Here is a 27,145-nt window from a genome sequence, read left to right as displayed (position 1 = left end):
TGTGGAAACTGGGTTGTTGAGAGAAGATCTATTGTTGAGTTTGATAAATGAGTCTCTTGGAGTAATATTATATCTGCTTTCATTTCTTGCAAACGATTAAAAATGTTTAACCTCTTGTCCCTTGTGCCAGCTCCACGCACATTCCAAGTGACAAATGTGAGTTTGTTCATGAACCAACCACAGAAATGAGGCTATATGCATATTACTGAAGCGTGTGTGCGTGCATCCCACTGCTTCTCCGCGTGCATGTGTATCTGCCAGCTGGTTGTGACAGGGATGTATGTGCGCTTGTGCTGTTCTGTGTGTGTTCCTGTGAATCATGAAAAGTGCTGATGTGTATATAATATAATGACAAGTGTTACCGTTAACCGTTAAAGGGTCGGAGAGAAGAAGTGTAAAGAGTGAAAAGAGCGACAGTGCCAATCGAAAAAAGTAATTTAAAAAACGCATCTGTGCTGAGAACAGTGTAGTGGAGACGGGCAGTGGATTTACTGTTAACTAAATTATCTTTGATGGCAGTTTTATGGATATAACATGATCTAGTGAGAAAACAGGAAAATTAAAGCACATACCAAGTCAGTAGAGCCACGGAGTGATGTCCAGGTCGCGGTACAGCTGTCCATTAATAAATAATTTATCCACCGCGATGACAGCTCGAGCGCCTTCAGTGATGGATTTCCTCCTGATGGGAAACAGGACTCTCCGTCGGTCCAGAATCTCTCTGGGATATTGGTCGTTTACTCCAAAGTTGGTTCCCTTCAGTTCGCGGCCCTGGTTCTTCACCTGCTCCTTCTGTTTGAAGCTGACGAACTTCGCTACAATAGGTCTTGGTCTGCTGGACCCGGGTTTCCTCCCGCCGAGCCGATGGACTCTGTGAAAGGAGATGTTTTTCACCGTTTCCTCCGGGAGCTTCAGGTGGGTTTTGATGAAGTTTTTCACCGTGGTCTCGGGGTCCTCCTCCGTCTGCTCTAGAATCCCTGCAAATACCAGGTTCTCTCTCATGCTCCGCGCCTGCAGATCGATCACCGTTTCCTTCATCTTCTTATTATCCTCCGAGAGACGGGTCAAGCCCTCGGTGAGGGATTTTACCGTCTCTCTGAGACCGGCATTTTCTACAGCCAGAGTTTCCACCTGCTTCTGGCTGAATTCTAATGATTCACGTAGTGCCTGGAACTCTTTGTGGAGAATTTCTACCAGACTCAAACGCGCATCAAAACTACTGAGTTTCTTATCTATGGAGATCAGAACATCTGTTGAGTCGTTCCCCGGTGGTGAAATAGCTCCAGGTGAATCCTCATTTCGCTGTCTCTTGGACTTGGATGAGGTGGAGGGGGTGGACGTGTTGTTTGGTTTCCCCATGACGATTCTGTCGTAACAACGATCTATAAAATCTGTCAGGCTGGCCAAATCCTCCCCCCTGTGCTCCAGAGTGTACCTTTTAAAGACACTGTTTTCCTACTTTAGAGAGTATTTTAATTAGGCTGGCACAAAATACAGTTGAATGAAAGTATAAATGTTTGGGCGCCTAGTTTGAAGCTGCCGTCTCCCCGGAGCTACGTCACCTACAGCATTTGCGTCACTTACCTGCCACCAGCGTCACCTACCTGTCACCTGAGGAAAGGCCACCTATTAATAGTATTAAATACTTTCCAACTGTTTATGATACACTTTTTAAGCATTTTTAACCTGAATTTTTAACCTGTCACATCAACTCTGCCGGACAGTCACCTGAGTTTTCATGTTCTTTCAGGTTCTTTTTCAGTGCTGGTATTGATTTTAATGGTTGTTTAAAAGCACCAATAAATAATCCACAAACAGGGAGATTTTATTCTCCACTCCTCCCTCCATTATTCCAGTATTTGCTAGTTTAGTCTGATTTACTCCGCCAGTGGTTGAATACAAGGGGCTCAAGCAGTCGCCATCTAACTCTGCTTTTGAGGTAGAAGAAATCTGAGCAGCCATTAACTCTAATTAGAGATTTAAGATCTTTGTAAACCATTTTACCCACTCTATGAAAGTCTGGGGACATCCAAACACTGACAGTCTGGCATAAAAAGTTCCAATTAACCCGATCAGAGGCCCTCTGGGCATCTAAATGTAGCAACATAGGTTGCTGAGGCTGAGATTCGTCCTTTGCACTTGATATAATATTTAATGTCCTCCTTTTGTCGTTTGCTGCCTACCGGGAAAGAACCCTGTTTGATCCGTTTGAATTAATTTGGCCAAGTGTTTCTGCATTCTTTTTGCTATAATGCTTGTAAGGATTTTTGAACCATTGCAGGGTAAACTCACCGGTCTGCATCCTTCACATAAAGTTGGATCTTTTCCTTCTTTATGAAACAGAAATAATTGCTTCAGACCATGATTTTGGTGCATCCCAGCAAATCAGAATGAATAATTTATGTAATACAGGTGATAATTCCTCCTTAAAACATCTGTGAAATTCCCCCGGAAACCCACCTGTCCCAGGGCATTTATTATTTTTTAAGTGTTTTAATGGTATCCAGTATTTCCTGTTTGATTTTGAGAAAAATCTGTGTGACCTCATCATTAGGCTTCATCTCACTATCATATATAACTTTTTCTAGTACTCTGCAAAGGATTCTGCTATGGTTTTACCATAACTCGAATAGAAGTGGGGTGTCTTATTTTTTAAAGTAACTTGTTTGTCTGAGCCTTTCTAAGATGGAAAGCTAGTAGGTGACTATCCCTGTTACCCGTTTCTCCGCTCTGAATGTTAAAAGGTCGTCCAGTTCATCTCTGTTTGCTTTTAACTCATTAAATGTAGATTTCTCTGCTGTTCTTTTATGTTCCTTTTCCAAATTATTGACCTCTTCCGGCTCCTCCTGTTTTTGTTGTCCAGCTTTTTTGAGTCTAGATGATTTCGAGATGATCTTTCCTTGAATCCCAGCTTTCGCTCCATCCCACAATGCTGACGGTAATGTTTCACCATTATCATTTAACTGAAAGTATTCCTTTAGATTTTGCTTTATTCTCTTCACTACAGTCTCACTGGAAAGAATCGATACATTCATTCTCCAACATCTAAAAATGGGTTCATTACCCAGACATATGTGCATGGTCAGTTATGTGTTCTCTACCGCATTTCATTGTGTGGGTTTGAACAGAATCTATAATCTCTCCTCTCAGGACAGCAGTTGCTCCATATGTCACTAAGACTAGGATTTTTAGTAATATTGCTTAATAAATTGGATTTCTTTTGTACCTGATCTGGAGGAAATCTATCCACTGTACAATTCTGAACTGTATTGAAATCTCCCCTGATCAGGACCATCCCCTTTGCACCGCTAGTTATTTCTTTGGTCAATTCTCTAAAAAATGTCTATTTTCCCTCATTCAGAGTGTATTCATTTAGCTAAGCCTCCTATAGATCCTATAATCATTATATACCACCACAAGCCATCCTTACTTTCTATTTCAACCTGAAATGGTGTACCTTTAAAATTGCCACTCCTCTTCTTTTGCCATATGAGGCACCTGGTTAACCTTTCCCTTCTTAACTTCCTTTGCTCAGTCTCTGTTAAATGCATTTTTTGGTAGCAAACCTAGAACATTGTAATATTTTCAGTTGGTTCAGTATCTTCTTTCTCTCAATGTGATGATTCACATACATTGTGTAAAACAAAGTTTAACTTACTCATATTGGTTTCAGCTTAGACCCACAAGCTGACCCCCATGATTAAAACAAATATAAAGTAGAAAAAAAAAATCCCACATAACAACCAAACACAAGAATTGCAGATCTCCATAAAACCGAACCAGTCCAATAAAACACAAAGAGGAACATGTGTCTTCCACCTGAGAGCTGTGGTGTTTTCTCTGGGAAAAGCTGCAACTTTCACCTCACCAAACATTATGCATTCAGTCTTTAGTACCGTAGCCGTATGAGAACCGGCTCTAGAAGAGCTGCTTTCTCCTCCCTCAGTGTGGTAAATGTCGAGCCGTGGAGCGTTCAAACCGCGGAGCGTTCGAACCGCGGAGCGTTCGAGCCGCGGAGGGTTCGTGCCGCGGAGCGGTCGAGCCGCGGAGCGTTCTTCGAACCGTGGAGCGTTCGAGCCGCGGAGCGGTCTTCGAGCCGCGGAGCGTTCGAGCCGCGGAGAGTTCTTCGAACCGTGGAGCGTTCGAGCCGTGGAGCGTTCGAGCCGTGGAGCGTTCTTCGAACCGTGGAGCGTTCGAGCCGTGGAGCGTTCGAGCCGCGGAGCGTTCGAGCCGTGGAGCGTTCTTCGAACCGTGGAGCGTTCTGTCATGTCCACACGTTGGGGCTTCCTCCGCCCCTTTTCCCTTATATGGATGTGAGGCGGATCCTATGATTAAGGCTGCGCAGCTGAGGAGAATCGGGCTCATCACGTCACCTGCATAAAGATTCCTGGCTGACCTTCAGTCTTCGCTGGATCGTTGCTACTACTAGTGGTAACCAGCCGATTTCTCTTCTGAGTCTGAAGTCACTTTACCTGTGTTCTGACCTGCTTGTGTTTCTCTCCCAAGCACCCTGCCTGGAAACTGCAGTTGACTCACACGGACCCTGTCTGCCCGCTCTCCGCCTCATCCAGTCTGCCCGCTCTCCGCCTCGACCTACCAGGAACCCATTCGACCTGTCACCACTTGTCTCAATAAACTACTCACTGAATTCCTACCGTGATCTCTCTTCCTTGGGTCCTAGCTTCAACCGTGACAGAACGATCTAGCCAACAACATGGACCCATTGGAACAATCATCCACGGACACCAGAAAACCAGACTCGGGCAGTGAGTTATTTTTTGCGGTTTCATCACAAGGAAACCTTCTTGGACAACACTCCCAGGTACTTCGTTCCCTCAATGATAGCCAACAAGCATTACAAACCCAGCTAAACGACATCACCACCCAAATGACAACCATGCTTCACCAATTATCCCAGCTCTCCGCTCCCACAGCTTCACCGTCTGGCTCCATGTTACCTCCGACCCCTCCAATCCATGAAGTCCATGTTCCGGATCCCAAGCCATTCACTGGGGAGTTGGGTAAATGCAGAGGGTTCCTCCTACAATGTTCTCTTGTGTTCGATCAGAAACCAGTCACCTATGCCACTGACCGATCTAAGGTTTCTTTCATTATTGGTCTGCTAGCCTCCAGAGCGCTTACTTGGGCAGAAGCCTATTTAGAAACCACGCCGCTACACACCCTGACCTACAGAGAGTTCACAAACGAGCTAAAGAAGGTTTTCGATGACCCAGTGCGGGGTCGGGAGTCGGCCAAACGGCTCATGACATTAAAACAGGGGGCTTTGAGTGTGGCTGAATTTTCTGTAGAGTTCCGGACTCTAGCAGCAGACTCTAGATGGAACTCTGCGGCTTTAAATGACCATTTTTTTAATTGTTTGTCAGAAACCCTGAAGGATGAGCTGGCAACTCGGGATCTCCCGGGGACCCTGGATGAACTGATAGACCTGGCAGTCAAACTGGACAACCGTCTCCGAGAGAGGCGCCGGGACCGTAGGGGGCCCTATTCAGTTCCAGCTCTGGGAGAAGTCTTGACTCCTTCACTCCGACCTCCCACGGACTCCTCTCCCGCGTCTTTCTCCACTGAGGAGCCCATGCAGGTGGGACGGGCACATCTAGCCCAGGCTGAACGCCAGAGACGGCTGCGGGCTGGTGAGTGCTTATATTGTGGAGAATCAGGGCATTTCCGTGTTACTTGCCCAGTCCGCCCAAAAGACAGAGCCCGTCAGTAAGGGTTGGGGTTCTGATGGGTCAAATGGATAAGAAGACTACAACCCCGACCAAAACTCAGATTACTGCTTCAATAACCTGTTCTGATCAAGCCTTCACAGTTCCAGCGTTGATTGATTCCGGGGCTTCCTCAAGACAGCTTCCTCGATATCGGTTTGGCGGAGAGAGCTCGGATAGCGCAGGTACCGCTGCCCCGTCCCATGACCGCCAACGCCTTGGATGGCCGACCTATGGCCCAGGTAACGCATACTACTATTCCTGTCAGACTACAACTCTCCGGAAACCATTCAGAACTGATTGAGTTCAAGTTAATAAATGCACCAGACTCCCCCCTGGTTCTTGGACACCCTTGGCTGTCTCGCCACAATCCACACATTGACTGGGAAACTGGAACTATATCCGGCTGGAGTGTGAGGTGCCACCAGTCCTGTTTACGATCTGCTTTGCCCTCCACTAGATCTACGGAGAGCGTGGCGCAGACTCCGGATCTGTCTACTGTTCCGACTGAATACCACGGGCTGGCAGAGGTTTTCAGTAAACACAAGGCCACATCTTTACCACGTCACAGGCCCTACGATATGGCCATCGACATGTTACCAGGGGCCTCCTTACCCAACAGTCGGCTATACAATATCTCCAGACCTGAGAGAGAGGCTCTCCACAATTATATACAGGACTCTTTGGATGCCGGCATAATTAGACCGTCTTCTTCCCCTCTAGCAGCAGGTTTTTTCTTCATTTCCAAGAAGGATAAAACCCCGTGGCCCTGTGTCGACTGCCGAGGTTTAAATAAAATAACTGTTCGTAACAAGTATCCCCTGCCTCTTATTGACTCTGCTTTTGATGCTCTTTTAGGCTCCACTGTTTTCACTAAACTGGATCTCCGCAATGCGTATTACCTAGTCCGCGTCAGAGTGGGGGACGGGTGGAAAACTGCATTCAAAACCCCTCTGGGGCATTACGAGTACTTGGTCATGCCGTTTGGACTAACTAACGCCCCAGCAGTGTTTCAGGCACTGATTAACGACGTTCTCCGTGATTTTCTGAACCGGTTTGTGTTTGTTTATCTAGATGACATTCTTATCTATTCCCAGAACCTGTCTGAACACAAGTCTCACGTCCGGCAAGTGCTGCAAAGGCTTTTGGAAAATAGACTCTATGTTAAAGCAGAAAAGTGCCAGTTTCATTCCACTACCATCAGTTTCCTGGGGTACATTTTCCTGAGCGGGCAGATGAAGACTGATCCGGAGAAAGTGAGAGCTGTTCTGGAATGGCCCAGACCAGACACCGTAAAACAGTTGCAACGCTTTTTGGGTTTTGCCAATTTCTACCGCCGGTTTATCAGGAACTTCAGCCAGGTTGCGGCGCCACTCACTAAACTTACGTCCCCCAAGGCTCCTTTTCAATGGTCGGAGTGCGCTGAAGGGGCTTTCCAGGAACTGAAGACCCGGTTTGCCTCCGCACCGGTGCTCACTCACTCCGACCCATTCCGTCAATTTGTTGTGGAAGTGGAGGCCTCTGATATGGGGGTGGGGGCTGTTCTGTCCCAGCGGTCTGAACAGTCGGGTGAGCTTCACCCCTGTGTGTTCTTCTCCCGGCGTCTTTCCCCGGTGGAGAGGAACTATGATGTGGGCGAGCGGGAGTTGTTGGCCGTGAAACTAGCACTGGAGGAATGGCGTCACTGGCTGGAGGGGACAGCACAGCTGTTTATCGTTTGGACCGACCACCGGAATCTGGAATACTTACAGACAGCCAAGCGACTGAACCCCCGGCAGGCCAGATGGGCTTTGTTTTTTGGACGTTTTAACTTCTCCATCACTTTCAGACCAGGTTCTAAAAACATCAAGCCGGACGCCTTGTCCCGACAGTTCAGCCCTGAAGGACCTACTACGGATCCAGAGCCCATCCTACCTGCGTCATGTGTGGTGGCCGCTGTCACTTGGGAGGTTGAACAGAACGTCCGCGAAGCGCAACGCAAGCATCCAGATCCAGGTACCGGTCCTCCTAACAGGTTGTTTGTTCCTGACCCTGTCCGCTCCCAGGTGATCCAGTGGGGGCACGCCTCCCGAGTGGCCTGTCATCCTGGTGTGGCTCGTACTACGTCACTCATCCGGAGACGCTTCTGGTGGCATACGCTGGAAAAGGACGTTAGGGAATATGTGGCAGCCTGCCCCGTCTGTGCGCGAGGGAAAACATCCTCTCGGGCTCCCGCTGGTTCTTCTCCGTCCTCTTCCCGTCCCCGGGAGGCCCTGGTCCCATATTGCCCTGGATTTTGTTACCGGTTTGCCGTCTTCTGAGGGTAACACCACCATCCTCACTGTAGTCGACAGGTTCTCTAAAGCTGCTCACTTTGTTGCCTTGCCAAAACTGCCCACTGTATTGGAAACGGCTGAGATTATCTCCCAACAGGTTTTTCGGCTTCACGGGATCCCTGCGGACATAGTCTCGGACCGAGGGCCTCAATTCGTGTCCCGGGTGTGGAAAGCTTTCTGTGATGTCCTGGGTGCGACGTTCAGCCTCAGTTCCGGTTTTCACCCCCAAACCAACGGTCAAGCTGAAAGGCTGAACCAGGAATTGGAATCCGCTCTGCGCTGTGTGGCTGCCGCTAAACCTTCTGCCTGGAGCAGTCACTTATGCTGGGTGGAGTATACGAATAACTCCCACGTCTCTGCGGCGACAGGCCTCTCCCCCTTTGAGGCGTCACTGGGCTACCAGCCTCCGCTTTTCCCGGATCAGGAAGCTGAGCTCGCGGTTCCAACTGTCCAACGCCATCTGGTTCGATGCCGCCGGTCATGGAGAGCGGCTAAGGCAGCATTGTTGCGGACGGCCGACAGCAACCGTCGGTGGGCTGATCGTCGCCGGACCCCTGCTCCTGCATATGCCCCAGGACAGAAGGTCTGGCTGTCTTCTAAAAACATCTCTTTGCGGACAGATTCCCGCAAGCTGTCCCCCCGGTTCCTTGGCCCCTTTGAGATCCTGGAGGTCATCAATCCCGCCGTGGACAAGCTTCGGCTGCCGAGGTCTATGAGGGTCCATCCGTCGTTCCATGTCTCTCAGCTGAAGCCGTTTTCCTCCAGTCCCTTGGTCCCTCCTTCCAGGCCCCCTCCGCCCCCCCGGGTCGTGGATGGCGGTCCGGCTTTCTCGGTCCGTCGCCTCCTGGACGTTCGCCGTCGTGGCCGGGGTCTTCAGTATCTGGTGGACTGGGAGGGCTATGGCCCTGAAGACCGCTCATGGGTCCCTAGGTCCTTCATTCTGGATCCGGGTGTCATTCGGGCGTTCCATCGGGCCTGTGCTGTTGGGTCGCCTGGGGGCTCCCCTTGAGGGGGGGGTACTGTCATGGGTTTCCACACGTTGGGGCTTCCTCCGCCCCTTTTCCCTTATATGGATGTGAGGCGGATCCTATGATTAAGGCTGCGCAGCTGAGGAGAATCGGGCTCATCACGTCACCTGCATAAAGATTCCTGGCTGACCTTCAGTCTTCGCTGGATCGTTGCTACTACTAGTGGTAACCAGCCGATTTCTCTTCTGAGTCTGAAGTCACTTTACCTGTGTTCTGACCTGCTTGTGTTTCTCTCCCAAGCACCCTGCCTGGAAACTGCAGTTGACTCACACGGACCCTGTCTGCCCGCTCTCCGCCTCATCCAGTCTGCCCGCTCTCCGCCTCGACCTACCAGGAACCCATTCGACCTGTCACCACTTGTCTCAATAAACTACTCACTGAATTCCTACCGTGATCTCTCTTCCTTGGGTCCTAGCTTCAACCGTGACACGTTCGAGCCGTGGAGCGTTCGAACCGTGGAGCGTTCGAGCCGTGTCGTTCTTTCTTCAGTTATTTTGTGTTCATCTTACTTTATATCTTTTTTAATAAATTGTGCTCATTGTCGACATGAAATGCATAGGACAGCTGATTCTCAGTACAAGTGGGGTAAACACAGGACGTGACATGCAAAAGTAAGAAATGCTTAGCTTTGTTAAAACACGTATGGGTTATAGAAGTACGGGTTGGTCTGGCAGTTTGTGTGTTTCCATTGTTTTGTATTTCCAGCTCCACTCCCTTCTATATGCTGCATCTATACTCACAGACGTACTGGACCTCCAAAACAGGAGACGCCTCAACCGACCAACTGACTCACAGTTGGTTGCAGCCGTGTGTGTGTGTGTGTGTGTGATAAGAAGGAGGTCCTCCCCAAGAGATCAACCTACATTTCTCTATAAAAGTCTTAAAGGCGGATTTATGGTCAGGTGGCATCTGCGTCTCCGCCGTAGTATCGGCGTAGCTCCGCAGAGGCTCGACGTGCACCTCTTCCAGACCTGACATGCACCCCTGCTATGCAGACGGTCACGCGAAGGTACTCCCTTGTGATTGGTCAGTTTGGGATCACGTGTTGCTGGATATCTGGATCTTTCTTCTGAATTTGTGTGGTAACCACCGTTTTTAAAAACAATAACCAGTGGATCAAGTTGATGAGAAGCTGATCGAATTATTTCTTCTTTTTTTTTTCCACAAGCTAATAAAGACACTGAACCATACTGGACGCCATTGTTGTTTTAAAACAGAAAATACCACCGAACTGAAGAGAACCATCAAAAGAACTCTGACCTGGTGAGTTTACCGACCGATACCACCCTGCTGCCACCTTCAGGTTTGGAGGAGAAACTGCAACATGACACCAAAACAACGCAGACCCCCTACGCTCGAGTGCGAGAGCAAACTCACCAGCGTCAGCTACGCCGTAACCAACCGCACGCAGATGCCGCCCGAGCATAAATCCGCCTTTAGAAAATAAATGAATGGGCGTTAAGACTTCTTGACCTGACCCACGTTCTGTTTGGTTATGGACTCTGAACCCAGGGACTCTCTAACTGTGTTACCTTTGATCTGGTAAATAAAATAAATCCTCAACGGCATCCTCCTCATTTCTGATTCAACGAACAGCGTTGAATAGGTAGTTTTATTGGAGTCACATATTCCAATTTTTTAGTATTTAACCTATTCTAAATTCAGTTCCCAAGTCTTTCTTCTGTTTTTCACCTTAAAGTAGAAGTTTAAAACTAAACTAAATTGGACTGTACACTGGACACGGGGTCCATGGTTTCCAGAAAGAATTTTACATTTTTCATCCATATGACTACAGAACAGTCGTCTACTTTCCCAGATAGCAAACACATTTGGGCCAAATCTGGGCTACTTGTGGGCACAGTACTGGCACTGGCAAGTATGTAATGGGCCACATGTGGTCCAGATATCATTAGCTGGTCCAGACTTAGGTTATGGCAAGTGTATTGTGGGCCACATGTACAGATGTGAGGAGTCGGCCTGGAAGTGCATATTGTTTTGAGGATTCACTGGCTACACAGCTTTCTAACCATTGCAATGACACATCTCCAAAAGATTTACCAACAATGGCCACATTATTTTTGCGCTGCGCCTTTTGCAAAATGTTTATTTTAAAAATGTAATTAAAAATATTGACAAAAACAAACAAACAAACAAACAAAAAAAAAAAATCAAGTGCCCAGATAGCAAAAAATGTTTGGCCATTTGGCCCACATCTGCTGTTTAAGTTTGATCCACATTCAGCCGTGACTGACGGCGTTGACGCTGCATACGGCTGGTTGTTTGTGTGTGTGTTCTAGTAATGTGCGGGTTCTCTCTGGGTTAACTGGTGTTCAGAAATCCTTGAGTCTCTCGGGTAACTGTTTCAGTGTGTTGGAATGGAGGGTCTGGACAGTGGAGGAACTTTTTATAAAAATGTCTTTTCTACGGATTTGTGCTGAGTGGGCAGATGTGGTCCACATGAGGTGATGATGGGGATGAGTTTCGGCAACCACGCTGCATAGTGTCAACAGCGTCAGTCAAGGTCGAATATGGGGCCAAACCAAAACTGCAGACTTGAGCCAAACATTTTTTAAAATGGTTGCCTCAGACCATTTTAAATGAACTTTGGTCCAGAGAGATGGAAGAAGCTGGTTCTGGATCCTGTTCACATCTGGCTTCTTCTCTGCATGATGGAGCTTTAACCTGCATTAGTGGGTTTCAGGGTGAACTGTGTTTACAGACAGTGGTTTCTGGAAGTCTTCCTGAGTCCATGCAGTGGTTTCCAGTAGAGAATCATGTCTGCTTTTAATGCAGAAGATCACCAGCATCCAGCCTTGTCCCATGCATACAGAGATTCCTCCTGATTCTCTAAATCTTCTGATAATATTCTACACTGTAGATGGTGGATCTTGTTTTAGAAGAGTTCATGTTTAGAAGACTTCAAAGAATTTTCGATCCAGTTTGTCTCAGATTGGTGAAGCTCTGTCCATCTTTCCATCTCAGAGACTCTGCCTCTCTGAAATGCTCCTTTTATACCCAGTCGTGTTACTCACCTGTTGCCAGGTAACCTGGTTAGTTGTCCAATGCTCCTCCAGGTGTTTCTGGTTTGTACCAGGTACTTTTCCAGCCTTTTGTTGCTCCTCTTCCAAATTTTCCATCAGATTCACTATCAGCTCATATTTCCATAACATGGTGAAATGTCTCCGTTTCATCACCTGACATGTTTTTTATTTTCTACTGGGAACAGAATATGACCTGATGAGGTTCTGCTTTTATTTACATTTTACACAAGAGTCCAAACTTTTATGGAACTAGGATACCTGCAGTATGATGTAGATTTCTCTTTAGGTTCATCATTCAGGAGTCTGGGGTGCAGCTAACATTGACTACAGTCAGGAATTCATCAAGACTGAATCAACATAATGAGGTTAAATAAGTTTTCATTATTTTTACTAACTAGAACTTTAGCTGAAGAGATGACCTTTAGCCTGGGTTGGACCATGATCCATTTGATTGGGCGGATCCAGAATCCTGAAAGAGCTGTGGTAGATCAGCATTGATTTATTCCACCAGAGTTGGCAGAGCTGCATCGCATCTCTCCAGCAATCTAAATCTAAAGAATATGTTAGAAATGTGACCACAGGAATTGCAGGGCCCCGATTAGCAGTTTCCAAAAGGATCTCATGAGGAATGCAAATCAAATCCGACCTACTCTCAGTACTCTAGTTCATCGATGAAGGTGGCGACCACATGCATTAGAGACAGATGTGTGAATGCATGTGTTTGTTTTTGCACAAGATCCACACATTTCGTTGCAGCCTTACACACATCTGTACAGGAACAACTGTTAGAATGCACCACAGAGAGAAAGAAGCAGCTTTATTTACCCTGTAAACCAACACATCAAACATCACACGGCCGTGCTATGGGACAAACCACACCACAGATCCTGTTTATGTGCTCAGCAAATTACAGACGACCTCAGACACCGCAGGTGTTCAGGCTTTAACTGCTTCCACAGCCTGTGTGTGATACATCCACATCAGCAGCTCAAATCCTCAACAAATCCTCCAACTCAGATTTCTTTCTGCTGTTTGATTTGCGCCATTCCACTCTAAACCAAAGGTGGCCCACCCACAACTTCACATGTGGGAACACTTAAAGAGAGAAAATGCTCCTGCTCTTTACCAAACAACTGACTCTTATGTTGTCCCTTTGCATCTGGAGTTTTTATCCCATCAGATAAGTGACAGACACATTAAATAAACTCACTTTAAGCATGTACATTCCCAGTTTCAGAGCTAAATGGTGTGTCGGTGCAGGCCTCAGATCCAGAGCAGCACAGGATCCAACAAAGAGACTCTTTACTCGTTCTCCAGCGGCCTACCTCTGATATTACATCTGATACAGCCAACAGACCCTGTGGTGCAGGCAGACATTTGCATATATCGAGCTGGATGTAGCAGTCAACCATGCATCACGTTTTTCCTCAGGAAACAGAGTTGCAGCCAAGTTTTCACCCTTGGCCAATTTATAGATTAGTTTACTAGCTTAAGCATCAAATTTATCATTCAATTAAAAGAGGTGTCCTCTGGGGAGTGCTCCATCTCTACCACAGTAAAATATGAACAGAGAGTATCTGGGCACTGACGTCCATAAAGATCCACTAAAACTTGGTGAGCAGAGCCACGATAACCTCCAGGAGGACTTTCCTTGGCTGTCTGAGATGGTTTGTTAGTAGGTTGTGACCTGATGTTTATTAACATTTCATCAGAGGTTTGCCATGAAAGAACTTGTTGGACAGGATTTTAGTGATGGGCAGACGATATCGAGGCTTTGTACCTCGTGTCTTTGTGATAGCACAATACTGCTGCACATCTTCAGAGGCTGTTTTACTCCAGTTTCAGCAGGTTTGCACTGCCTCTTAGATTTTTATTGATTCTAAGATCACCCATCTGTTCAACTGCCCCACTTATATTACTCCCAAAGATCTATCAGATCACCTAGCCAAGTGCTCTGAGTGCAGTGAGGTCTTGTTTAAACCGTAAACCTCCAGCTGATCTCCGCAATATCTGTCTTCTATCATCACTAGTGTCCCAGGAGCGGTAGTGTGCAGCTCTGTGGGGTAAACTGTGATGGATATTTTACCCTTTAGGTGATGTACGGAAGTTTTTCAGGCATTTCTGTCCCATCCAGGAGGTTTACAATCCAGCCACTAAATGTAATTGTGGTACAGCTGTGGTAAATCCACAATGATCCATGATAACAGCTTTATTTATCACATTTCATCATAAAAACATCACCATCACTACTATGTTGCTAAGAGACCTCTATTTAGACCTGGGTCTCATTTATAAAACTGTGCATAGCATAGCAGACTACAGGTGACATACGTAGAGAAAAATGGAACTCACAGAGGTCGGAGACCCTCACAGAGGTCCGAGAGCGTCACAGAGGTCCGAAAGCCTCACAGAGGTCCGAGACCCTCACAGAGGTCCGAGAGCGTCACAGAGGTCCGAGAGCGTCACAGAGGTCCGAAAGCCTCACAGAGGTCCGAGACCCTCACAGAGGTCCGAGACCCTCACAGAGGTCCGAGAGCGTCACAGAGGTCCGAGAGCGTCACAGAGGTCCGAAAGCCTCACAGAGGTCCGAGACCCTCACAGAGGTCCGAGAGCGTCACAGAGGTCCGAGACCCTCACAGAGGTCCGAGACCCTCACAGAGGTCCGAGAGCGTCACAGAGGTCCGAGACCCTCACAGAGGTCCGAGAGCGTCACAGAGGTCCGAGAGCGTCACAGAGGTCCGAGACCCTCACAGAGGTCCGAGAGTGTCACAGAGGTCCGAGACCCTCACAGAGGTCCGAGAGCGTCACAGAGGTCCGAGACCCTCACAGAGGTCCGAGAGCGTCACAGAGGTCCGAGAGCGTCACAGAGGTCCGAGACCCTCACAGAGGTCCGAGAGCGTCACAGAGGTCCGAGAGCGTCACAGAGGTCCGAGAGCGTCACAGAGGTCCGAGAACCTCACAGAGGTCCGAGACCCTCACAGAGGTCCGAGAGCGTCACAGAGGTCCGAGAGCGTCACAGAGGTCCGAAAGCCTCACAGAGGTCCGAGACCCTCACAGAGGTCCGAGAGCGTCACAGAGGTCCGAGACCCTCACAGAGGTCCGAGACCCTCACAGAGGTCCGAGAGCGTCACAGAGGTCCGAGAGCGTCACAGAGGTCCGAGACCCTCACAGAGGTCCGAGAGCGTCACAGAGGTCCGAGACCCTCACAGAGGTCCGAGAGCGTCACAGAGGTCCGAGAGCGTCACAGAGGTCCGAAAGCCTCACAGAGGTCCGAGACCCTCACAGAGGTCCGAGAGCGTCACAGAGGTCCGAAAGCCTCACAGAGGTCCGAGACCCTCACAGAGGTCCGAGACCCTCACAGAGGTCCGAGACCCTCACAGAGGTCCGAGAGCGTCACAGAGGTCCGAAAGCCTCACAGAGGTCCGAGACCCTCACAGAGGTCTGACAGCGTCACAGAGGTCCGAGACCCTCACAGAGGTCTGACAGCGTCACAGAGGTCCGAGACCCTCACAGAGGTCCGAGACCCTCACAGAGGTCCGAGAGCGTCACAGAGGTCCGAGAGCGTCACAGAGGTCCGAGACCCTCACAGAGGTCCGAGAGCGTCACAGAGGTCTGAGAGCGTCACAGAGGTCCGAGACCCTCACAGAGGTCCGAGAGCGTCACAGAGGTCCGAGAGCGTCACAGAGGTCCGAAAGCCTCACAGAGGTCCGAGACCCTCACAGAGGTCCGAGAGCGTCACAGAGGTCCAAAAGCCTCACAGAGGTCCGAGACCCTCACAGAGGTCCGAGAGCGTCACAGAGGTCCGAAAGCCTCACAGAGGTCCGAGACCCTCACAGAGGTCTGACAGCGTCACAGAGGTCCGAGACCCTCACAGAGGTCTGACAGCGTCACAGAGGTCCGAGACCCTCACAGAGGTCCGAGACCCTCACAGAGGTCCGAGAGCGTCACAGAGGTCCGAGAGCGTCACAGAGGTCCGGGAGCATCACAGAGATCCGAGATCCTCACGGAGGTCGGAGACCCTCACAGAGGTCCGAGAGCGTCACAGAGGTCCGAGAGCCTCACAGAGGTCCGAAAACGTCACAGAGGTCCGAGACCCTCACAGAGGTCCGAGAGCATCACAGAGGTCCGAGAGCGTCACAGAGGTCCGAGAGCGTCACAGAGGTCCGAGAGCGTCACAGAGGTCCGAGAGCCTCACAGAGGTCCGAAAACGTCCCAGAGGTCCGAGACCCTCACAGAGGTCTGAGAGCATCACAGAGGTCCGAAAACGTCCCAGAGGTCCGAGACCCTCACAGAGGTCCGAGAGCATCACAGAGGTCCGAGAGCGTCACAGAGGTCCGAAAACGTCCCAGAGGTCCGAGACCCTCACAGAGGTCTGAGAGCATCACAGAGGTCCGAAAACGTCCCAGAGGTCCGAGACCCTCACAGAGGTCCGAGAGCATCACAGAGGTCCGAGAGCGTCACAGAGGTCCGAGAGCCTCACAGAGGTCCGAAAACGTCCCAGAGGTCCGAGACCCTCACAGAGGTCCGAGAGCATCACAGAGGTCCGAGAGCGTCACAGAGGTCCGAGAGCGTCACAGAGGTCCGAGAACCTCACAGAGGTCCGAGAGCATCACAGAGATCCGAGATCCTCACGGAGGTCCGAGATCCTCACAGAGGTCCAAGAGCCTTACAGAGGTCCAACATCACAGCACACAACAGTCAGAACAGGTTCATGAGCCATGTAGGAAGTCTTGCTGGTCTCACTCCGGAGTCTCGCACCATATCATCCAGCAGAGCCAGAGCAGCCGATATACATCTTTACGCACCAGGATGCCATTTTATATCCAACCATCAATTTTCTGAACAGCTACAGGTGGGAAACACCCCGATTGCAGTCTGACTGATGAGCATGTTTCCATGGCAACTAAGTCATTATAATTGTAATTATTATTAATCTGTCTGGCACATGTTGGCAGCAGAATGTCGGCTTATTTAGCCTGGATGTAATTTATAACATGCAAGTTTTGGTTCACAATGACAGAACATGTTTTAGAGGTTGACGACCTTATTAACAACATCTCCCTTTCAATTGTAAATCCTGAGGAGGAGTATTAATATAATTTTTGCAAATAGCTTTAATATGTAACGTGGTGTGAAAGGTAAAATTTGATTTTGCACAAATGTCTCACAATTCACATCATCTCCTTGGTTTAATTCTGGACCGTTGGTGTCGCTGTTTCCTGTTTCTCCAGATTTTGTGTGTACAGCAGAGAGTTGCATGGAGGTAGGAACCTTCACCCACCAAGATTGTTTTTTATAAATCCCAAAAGTTGACTAGAATTGGCGTACGCTGGTTTTTAAGTACACCAGCTTTATAAATTAGGTGCCTGGAAATGATGATGGAGCCACTTCCTGTCAGATTTTCCACCATTCACAGGGCTTTAATTGGTGGTAATGTCCAATCAGGTGCAGCCAATGTTACGGTCTGTGGGTTTTTGGTTATATAATGTGTTGCTTTACTGTTCTCCAGGTTTCCTTCATCACAGTCCTGTCTGGTTTCTTTTACTTTAGTAGTTTCCCTTGTGTGATCTGTTAATTAAAATCTGGTTTGATTTTCACATTCACTTCACCTCTTACCTATTAGTTCCTCAGTATTTTTATACCCCTTGTTTTCAGTTGTCTGATCATCTCTCATGTTTCCCCATTGTTTTTTCCACTTTGTCCATGTGTTTATCATTTAACCTTTATCCTGCACCTGTCTGCCTCCTGGCTCATCGTTCTGCAATTGGGTCCTCACATCCTACAAGTCTTGACAGCTGAAGATCAACAAAGTTCTATGTGTGTGTGAAAAGAAGAAAAATAATGCTCCTCTATGGCTGGAATAAAGCCAAGAAGACGTTTCTGATGCACGGTGGCGCCACAAAGCAGCTGAGCTGGAGTTGGTTTAGTGAGCATAGCAGGTAAATAGTAGCAGGAATAACTGGAAATGAGGAAAAAGTGGAAACATGGAAATAGTTTCTGTTGTGTGTTTGTTTCAATAACAATATTTTTTCTCCTGAAAGCCAAGACTTGAGAGAACGATGAGATGAGAAAAGGTTTGGTCACTGTTGGTCTGTGTGTTCTTTCTACAAAGTTCTGTTAGTAATAAATTCTGCTTTCTTCTTCTGGTCGACCTTTATGCTGCTAAATCTATTCATACATTCATTTTACATCATTTTACCTCCCAGTCTGACAGCTGCTACACACTGGTTTATACTGGGATTAAAAGCTGCTACACACTGGTTTATACTGGGATTAAAAGCTGCTACACACTGGTTTATACTGGGATTAAAAGCTGTTACAGACTGGTTTATACTGGGGTTAAAAGCTGCTACAGACTGGTTTATACTGGGATTAAAAACTGTTAAAGACTGGTTTATACTGGGATTAAAAGCTGCTACAGACTGGTTTATATTGGGATTAAAAGCTGCTACAGACTGGTTTATACTGGGATTAAAAGCTGCTACACACTGGTTTATACTGGGATTAAAAGCTGCTACAGACTGGTTTATACTGGGATTAAAAACTGTTAAAGACTGGTTTATACTGGGATTAAAAGCTGCTACAGACTGGTTTATATTGGGATTAAAAGCTGCTACAGACTGGTTTATACTGGGATTAAAAGCTGCTACAGACTGGTTTATACTGGGATTAAAAGCTGCTACAGACTGGTTTATATTGGGATTAAAAGCTGCTACAGACTGGTTTATACTGGGATTAAAAGCTGCTACACACTGGTTTATACTGGGATTAAAAGCTGCTACAGACTGGTTAATACTGGGATTAAAAGCTGCTACAGACTGGTTTATACTGGGATTAAAAGCTGCTACAGACTGGTTTATACTGGGATTAAAAGCTGCTACAGACTGGTTTATACTGGGATTAAAAGCTGCTACACACTGGTTTATACTGGGAATAAAAGCTGCTACAGACTGGTTTATACTGGGATTAAAAGCTGCTACAGACTGGTTTATACTGGGATTAAAAGCTGTTACAGACTGGTTTCTACTGGGATTAAAAGCTGCTACACACTGGTTTCTACTGGGATTAAAAGCTGCTACAGACTGGTTAATACTGGGATTAAAAGCTGCTACAGACTGGTTTATACTGGGATCAAAAGCTGCTACAGACTGGTTTATACTGGGATTAAAAGCTACTACACACTGGTTTATACTGGGATTAAAAGCTGCTACACACTGGTTTATACTGGGATTAAAAGCTGCTACACACTGGTTTATACTGGGATTAAAAGCTGCTACAGACTGGTTTATACTGGGATCAAAAGCTGCTACAGACTGGTTTATACTGGGATTAAAAGCTGCTACAGACTGGTTAATACTGGGATTAAAAGCTGCTACAGACTGGTTTATACTGGGATCAAAAGCTGCTACAGACTGGTTTATACTGGGATTAAAAGCTACTACACACTGGTTTATACTGGGATTAAAAGCTGCTACACACTGGTTTATACTGGGATTAAAAGCTGCTACACACTGGTTTATACTGGGATTAAAAGCTGCTACAGACTGGTTTATACTGGGATTAAAAGCTGCTACAAACTGGTTTATACTGGGATTAAAAGCTGCTACAGACTGGTTTATACTGGGATTAAAAGCTGCTACAGACTGGTTTATACTGGGATTAAAAGCTACTACACACTGGTTTATACTGGGATTAAAAGCTGCTACACACTGGTTTATACTGGGATTAAAAGCTGCTACACACTGGTTTATACTGGGATTAAAAGCTGCTACAGACTGGTTTATACTGGGATTAAAAGCTGCTACACACTGGTTTATACTGGGATTAAAAGCTGCTACAGACTGGTTCACACTGGGATTAAAAGCTACTACACACTGGTTTATACTGGGATTAAAAGCTACTACACACTGGTTTATACTGGGATTAAAAGCTGCTACACACTGGTTTATACTGGGATTAAAAGCTGCTACACACTGGTTTATACTGGGATTAAAAGCTGCTACACACTGGTTTATACTGGGATTAAAAGCTGCTACAGACTGGTTTATACTGGGATTAAAAGCTGCTACACACTGGTTTATACTGGGATTAAAAGCTGCTACAGACTGGTTCACACTGGGATTAAAAGCTACTACACACTGGTTTATACTGGGATTAAAAGCTACTACACACTGGTTTATACTGGGATTAAAAGCTGCTACACACTGGTTTATACTGGGATTAAAAGCTGCTACAGACTGGTTCATACTGGGATTAAAAGCTGCTACAGACTGGTTTATACTGGGATTAAAAGCTGCTACAGACTGGTTTATACTGGGATTAAAAGCTGCTACAGACTGGTTTATACTGGGATTAAAAGCTGCTACACACTGGTTTATACTGGGATTAAAAGATGCTACAGACTGGTTTATACTGGGATTAAAAGCTGCTACACACTGGTTTATACTGGGATTAAAAGCTGCTACAGACTGGTTTATACTGGGATTAAAAGATGCTACAGACTGGTTTATACTGGGATTAAAAGCTGCTACACACTGGTTTATACTGGGATTAAAAGCTGCTACAGACTGGTTTATACTGGGATTAAAAGCTGCTACACACTGGTTTATACTGGGATAAAAGCTGCTACACACTGGTTTATACTAGGATTAAAAGCTGCTACAGACTGGTTTATACTGGGATTAAAAGCTGCTACAGACTGGTTTATACTTTGATCAAAAGCTACTACAGACTGGTGAATGATGAGACAAGAAAAGGTTTGGTTACTGTTGATCTGTGTGTTATTTCTACAAAGTTCTGTTAGTAATAAATTCGGCCTTTGTGGTGTGCTGTAGAAATAAAGTTGACATTGATTTTGAAAAGAGCAGTAATTTACATGTTTACACTTTCAGAGAAATTCAGAAACGAATTCAGATAATTTCAGCCGGTTCACTAACTTTCTTAACTGTATTGTTCACTACTTGAGCTGACCAGTGCAGACAGGTTGGTTTATGTTTTATTTTACACTATGTTTATTATTTCTAGTCATTTAAAGTGAAACAGACGGTTGTAAAGATACCACAGAGCCTTTTGAGAGGGAGTTGGGTGAGCGCTCAGACCTCATGCACAGTGTTTTTACTGCAGAATAATTGGCTGTGTTTGACTCATGTTCTGAGAAAGCAGGGCTACATCTATACCACCAGGCAACAGGAAGCTAATCAGTCAGGGTGTTTAGCATCACAATACCAGCATGGATCTGTGCTCACTGCTCTGCTGCCCATCATCACGTCTCAGTCTGTGGGTTCTAGTTGCATTCATGCCGAAGTCAAGACACATACATGGTGTCAGGTTACCTTGAACAATCCTTATTATGGAAAGACATGAGTTTTATGAAGCACATATGGTGGTGTGACAGGAAGTGGTGCTGCTTACCTTCACATGTGCGTCCATCGGCCATCAGCGAGAACCCTGGGAAGCAGAAACAATGAGCTCGGCCAGCCACTGGAAGACATTGCTGACTGCAGGCGCTGTTTCCTGGAAGAGACGAGCACCGTGATCACCATCACCTCTGGATCCCACACAGCTCCAGCACAGCCAGAAACTCTCATCGTCATCATCACCATCGAGTCGGGACGTTGCTTCCTCGATGAGGTTTCAAGCCTCATCGTAAGCAAAAAGCACGATCAATTCTCTCCATTTAAAGGTAATTCTGTTACAAAGTTACATATGCCTGGAAGTTTCCCCACAAGCTTTCACCAACAGGGGCGCTGCTAGACATGGGGCTCTGCAGGGGCGTAGGCCCCTCATTAGAGCTGTGCGGATCAATTAAAATATCAATATTATCAATACCAAGGCCAGAATCAGTATTGGGGACTTTGGGGGCAAAAAGCCAAAGAATATGAATGTGAGCCGACTAATGGTAGGTTTTACTTTTTTTAGACTCCAGCCAAAAGTGAAACATTTAAACAGAGACGTTATGATCAATCAGATGTATAAACTAACATGGATTCACATCAGAAAATAACTGTAACTGAATATCAGGTTGTTGGTAAACGCAGGTAAACGATGTCATTTTAATCTCACCTGAATTTGGGGGTTCACTTAGAAAAATCAGCATAATGAAAGTTCCTGTCTGGCTGTAGGCTGAGGACCTTACTGAGAGATCCTACTTCCTCAGGACTTTACATTCTAATTAACAAGCTGAGTTAAACAATTAAGTTAATTATAAGACATCTTATATGTGCCTCAGATGCACCAACAGATCATTTAATAATCAGACTGGTTTAGTTAGGGTTTGGAAGTTGAAATATTCGGCTCCTCTAGAACATTCATACAACGCTGAGCTGGTTTTTATAGTGAAGTCTGCGACATCTTATTGTCAAACGACTGGCGGAAAAAAAGCGGATGAATGAATCTGTATCGTCTGTAAATGAATCCTACAGCTTAGACGGGCATTAGTTCAGTTTCTCCTCTCAGAGTAATCACGAAGCAGCTGCTTCTCCTTGTGTCATTTTCCTTTTTTAGGGATCGACATGACGTTTACCCACCTCCTCTGGCTTTCTGATAAATCCATACATTGGCTCAAGCCTCGTTTCCACCAACAGGTGCAGGTTGGGCGGGTCGGGTCGGTTAGGGTACGGATCTGGTCTGTAAACTGTGATCTCGTTGCGTTCCCACAGCGAACCGTAACGTTACTTGAGAGGCGGAGTATCAACCGGATAGCAATAGATGCCTCAGCTACGTAATAGAAGGTCCCAAAAACTAAGGAAAGGTCGGGCTGGATATTAGGGTACCCTTCCCAGTTTTTAGCATGTGGAAACTCAAAAAAGAAATGCATCCCGACCCGCACACAGCTGCACCCGTTGGTGGAAACGGGGCTTTTGTAACCCAGTTGAATTGGCCAGTGAAACCATGCTGCACTTTTTTAAAGGGGTGAGAGGAGCTTCTGAGAACATCATCATTATTTAGAATAAACTAAAGCAAGTTGTATTTATTTCTCTGTTTATTTTTAAAGTATAAAGCTAAAATTTTTCTTTGTAAAAACAAGTTGCAATATTGACTCGGACGCAAGAGGCGCTCACGTGAACAAGAGCACGAACACGAGGTCAGAAGTAAACACCAGGGCGGATAGCTCTGAGGAGTCGAACCTTGTCCACAGCTACCCGGTTGCACAGTGATAAACACGCGTGTCTTAACCATTGGCAGCAGATGAGTAAACTGTTTACGGAAATGCCTGGAAATACAACGTGACCGGCAGAGTCCAGGTGCTGTGTACTGCCCCCAGTGGAGACCTCCAGTATTGTACCTTTTGGCTGCATCCTGCTGCAGCAGGTATATACACACATCACCTCATCTCTCACCGCTGGATGGCTCACACCTCGGTGAGGTTTTACTGGGAAACATGCCGGGATAGAAGAGGCCACGCCCCTGCTCACCATTGTATTCCCCTCTGAAGCTCATTCCTATAACCAGCAGTCTGAGGAATGTTTGGGGCCGGGAGCTTTTCCAGAACCTTCTTCAGATTGATTAGGATTCAGCTGTGAGCTGCTGCTGTCCACCTGCTGACTGAAAGCTCATGCATAGCAGCAATTGTCCTGATTTCTCTTTAGAAACAGGACGGTCTGGGACGTTGTGCCAGCCTGGTCTGCATGCATGCTCACAGTAAAACCAGCGTCAATGTGCTGAGCAGATGCTGCCTTCTACACATGGAGACGGCATTCACTGCTTGTAGACTTCCCTGCCTCACGTGGATTCCTCTCTGAAGCCTGGATGCTACGAGGGGCCGTTTGAGACATTATCCAGAATTACCCTCTCACAGACACATGAAATTTAAGTCACACAAACATTATACTAAAACCTCCCGTACATCGTACTGAAATCATTCACACATTATGGTGAAACCTGTAACACACTGTACTGAAATGCTTTCATTCGTAATATGAGACTTCCAGGCGGCTGAACAGACTTTTGTGCAGCATAAGTCTTCATTTGTCAGCGTTCTCCATCTTCTTCCTCTTCAGTTTGATTTGAAAATGAACTCCTTTTTCCTACTTCTTGACTTCTGTTTCAGCCGAAATGACTTCTGTCTTAAGTGAAATTTGTCTCACACACACTAGTACTAGTGCAACGTAATTTCAGAAATCTTACTACAGTGTGGGAATGACTGTCTGTGGGAGGTAATTCTGAATACTGTCTCACACGGCCCCTCATAGATGCCCTCAAGTAACAAAAAACTGAAGGGTAACCATTACCCAGCAGAGGGGTCCACTCCCCTTCAAGAGGACAGTTTAAAATCACAGTACTCATTATCACATTACAGTTCAAGCAAAGTAAAATGACATGGAGGCGTGTTAAACTAGCATGTTGTACTGAATGTGGAGCTGGACACCTGAACTGGCAACAACACCTTCAGCTAACTGACTTTACCGTGGAAATTCATCCTCCCTGGATAACGTGAACCTACACTCACAACGAACGATGAGATTTAGAAAGTCTGGGTTGATCCTGTGAAGAGCTGTCCTCTGCATGAACGATCCAATCTGAGCTGATGTGGCCGGTAGATTCGTACAGTTCTCTGCTCATTGACCTCGTAGGGCAGACTGTAAAGCGGTGGAACATGTAAACGAGACCTTACCTGTGCAGGGATCCAGGTGCACAGGGCTGCTGGTGGTTGCACTGGTTGTGCTTTGTACTGGACCCACAGCTGGACTGTTGATGTCTCTGATGTTGTCCTCCTCTGGACTTACTGCATGAAAACAACATGCAGAAAGGATCGTGAAGCATTTTGACTAGCTGGGGATCAAACAGGAAGTTTCTGGATTTGTTTCTGAGACATGAAGGAAACTTGGCAAACAGCTGCGTTCCAGGACTTCATCTGATCAGTGATGGATGTTTGTCATTAAACTTTACTACAGAGAAGCTAATTATCTTCCATCTGAGGCTGCGAGGAATCTGAACCGATGCCATGAGGAGGATGATGATGATGATAATGTTACTGCCTCTGGTATCCAATCACAAGTGGAGGAAAAGTCAACTTTGGCTCTGTAGTTTCCTGTCAGGGAGGTTCCCTCACAGGGACGACCATAAAATCAGAAGAAAACTGCAAGTAAAATATAAATAAGACTGCTCTGTATCCAATAAGAGAGAATTCTCTTTTATCTGGTCAGCGTTTGTGTTGCTCTGTTAGCATGTTAAATCTTTTCCTTTACACCAGGAGTTGTCAAACTTATTTTTCAAAGGTCCATTGAAGGCCAGAGGTCCAGAAAAATGAGCAAAAACACATTTATTGAACTTTTTCACTGTATTTTCTGTCATGTATAAACAACATACAAAACTATGACAATAATCATAAAAACAAATTATAAATAAGCAAATAACTTAAATTAATAATTAATTCAATATTAATTAAATTCACCAAACACAAAATTCAGAAAGACAGATAAGGAGGGAAGAATGGTCAACATAAACACCTGACTACTATTTTTTAAAATGATTAAATTATATAACTTGTTAACTTCAAGTGACATATGTAGTCAAAAACAGTTGAAATGCATCCAGCCTGGTGGAAGACATGGTTTCGTATAGTTTTTTGGAAGCGGAGTTGTTACAAATGCCCGCCCCACACTGCTTCTGATTGGCTTAGTCATGACTGTGAGGTACCTGGTGCACAGGAGTGTCCATCGTCCTGCAGGATGAACCCCCGGTGGCAGCCACAGCGGTAGGAGCCCCAGATGTTGCTGCAGGTGTGCTGGCACAGCTGGCCCTGGTCAAGTCGACACTCGTCCACATCCGGCTGCTCCTCCACGGCGTTGGCAGTTTGGTCTGGAGCTCGGATGGAGAACGCCTCTGTGGGGAGCTTTCTGTCTGAGACTGAAAACAGAGAGGCCTGAAACATCCCAGAACCCACACACCTCCGTCATAAAACCACAAAACACTAAAAAAGAAACAAATACTGCATCACAATCTCTATGACAGTCAAAAGGCCAAAATGGTTTATTATGTCACATCTGATGTTTCTACTCTGCTTCGGTCTGGGTTCAGCCATGGAAAACTAGATACCAGTTGGATGGTTGCACTGGTTTTTGGGGAACTGCACTGAGTTCCAGATGATTCAGCAAGAAGGATTTCAGTAAACGGATTTTAGTTAGTCTGGGTAAGATGTCTGTTTAGATGACTGATAACACCTCAGATAGGTGTGATCACCAGTTTCCAGGTGAAGGAGGTTGTTCCACGTTATTAAGGAGGAAAAAGAAAGAAGCCAAGAAAGAAAAAAAAAAAAAAAAAAAGGACTTATTTGGATCAAATCTGTCTAAACTGAATTTAATTTTCTTCTTTCCTAAGATGGTATATGTCATGAATTAGCTATTTATAAATAAACTAGGGCTGTCAAAATATAAAAAATTTTAATCAAATTAATCACAGCTTTCAAATAATTATAAATTTCAAATAATTTCAAAAGATTAATCACCCGTTTTTACTGCATCGTATCACCAGAACGAGCAGATGCTACAAATATTTAATGTTTACTGACCTTCTCTTGGGTAAACGTCAGATGTCCAATAGTCAGTAAATGCACCATGTAATGTACTTCTTCTATATGTTGTTATAAATCATCTCTACCATGTTCTAGATCATAATGCAGAATTCATATATCATCATCTCACCAACCGTCTCCATGGTGATAACTGACCCGTATCTAAAGCAGCAGATGTGACGACTGAAGTTAAACAGCCAACACTGATGAAGAAACTCTGAAAAAACTGATGATCTGGATAAAAACAGCTTTTTCCTTGTATCATTTAAGTGTGAGTGTTTGTGCTGATTTCTGCTGTCCTGGTCAGGGCTCCTGGCCCCCCATCAGAACATTTGTAGACCCGGCACTGCATAGCTGAAGTATAAACTGTCTACCACCAGCAGCTACTGTGTTAGAGAAGGTCCTGCCAGCAACAACAGTTTGGGGTAAATATGTGAACATGAACGCTAGTTTCCTCCTTCTCAGCTGATCCATAAACACTCGCAGCAAGAGAGAAAAGCCGATCAGCTGATCACCGACAGTC

General features: G+C 46.2%; 1 protein-coding gene across 3 annotated transcripts in view; it reads right to left on the bottom strand.

The window, feature by feature from the left end:
• Positions 1-27,145, bottom strand: part of fbln2 (fibulin 2) — a 167,020-nt gene that overhangs the window by 45,142 nt on the left and 94,733 nt on the right. For all 3 annotated transcript variants that reach the window (XM_041981731.1, XM_041981734.1, XM_041981733.1), the window contains exons 6-8: positions 25,749-25,958; positions 24,724-24,834; positions 21,522-21,623 (exon numbers count right to left, since the gene is read on the bottom strand). In XM_041981731.1, the coding sequence (XP_041837665.1) occupies positions 21,522-21,623; positions 24,724-24,834; positions 25,749-25,958 (423 nt within the window). The remainder of the gene's footprint in view (positions 1-21,521; positions 21,624-24,723; positions 24,835-25,748; positions 25,959-27,145) is intronic.

Source organism: Melanotaenia boesemani, chromosome 3 (genome assembly GCF_017639745.1).
Source record: "Melanotaenia boesemani isolate fMelBoe1 chromosome 3, fMelBoe1.pri, whole genome shotgun sequence".
Lineage (NCBI taxonomy): Eukaryota > Metazoa > Chordata > Actinopteri > Atheriniformes > Melanotaeniidae > Melanotaenia > Melanotaenia boesemani.
Note: the sequence above shows the minus strand (reverse complement) of the source record. Positions and strands in the feature narration are given on the sequence as shown.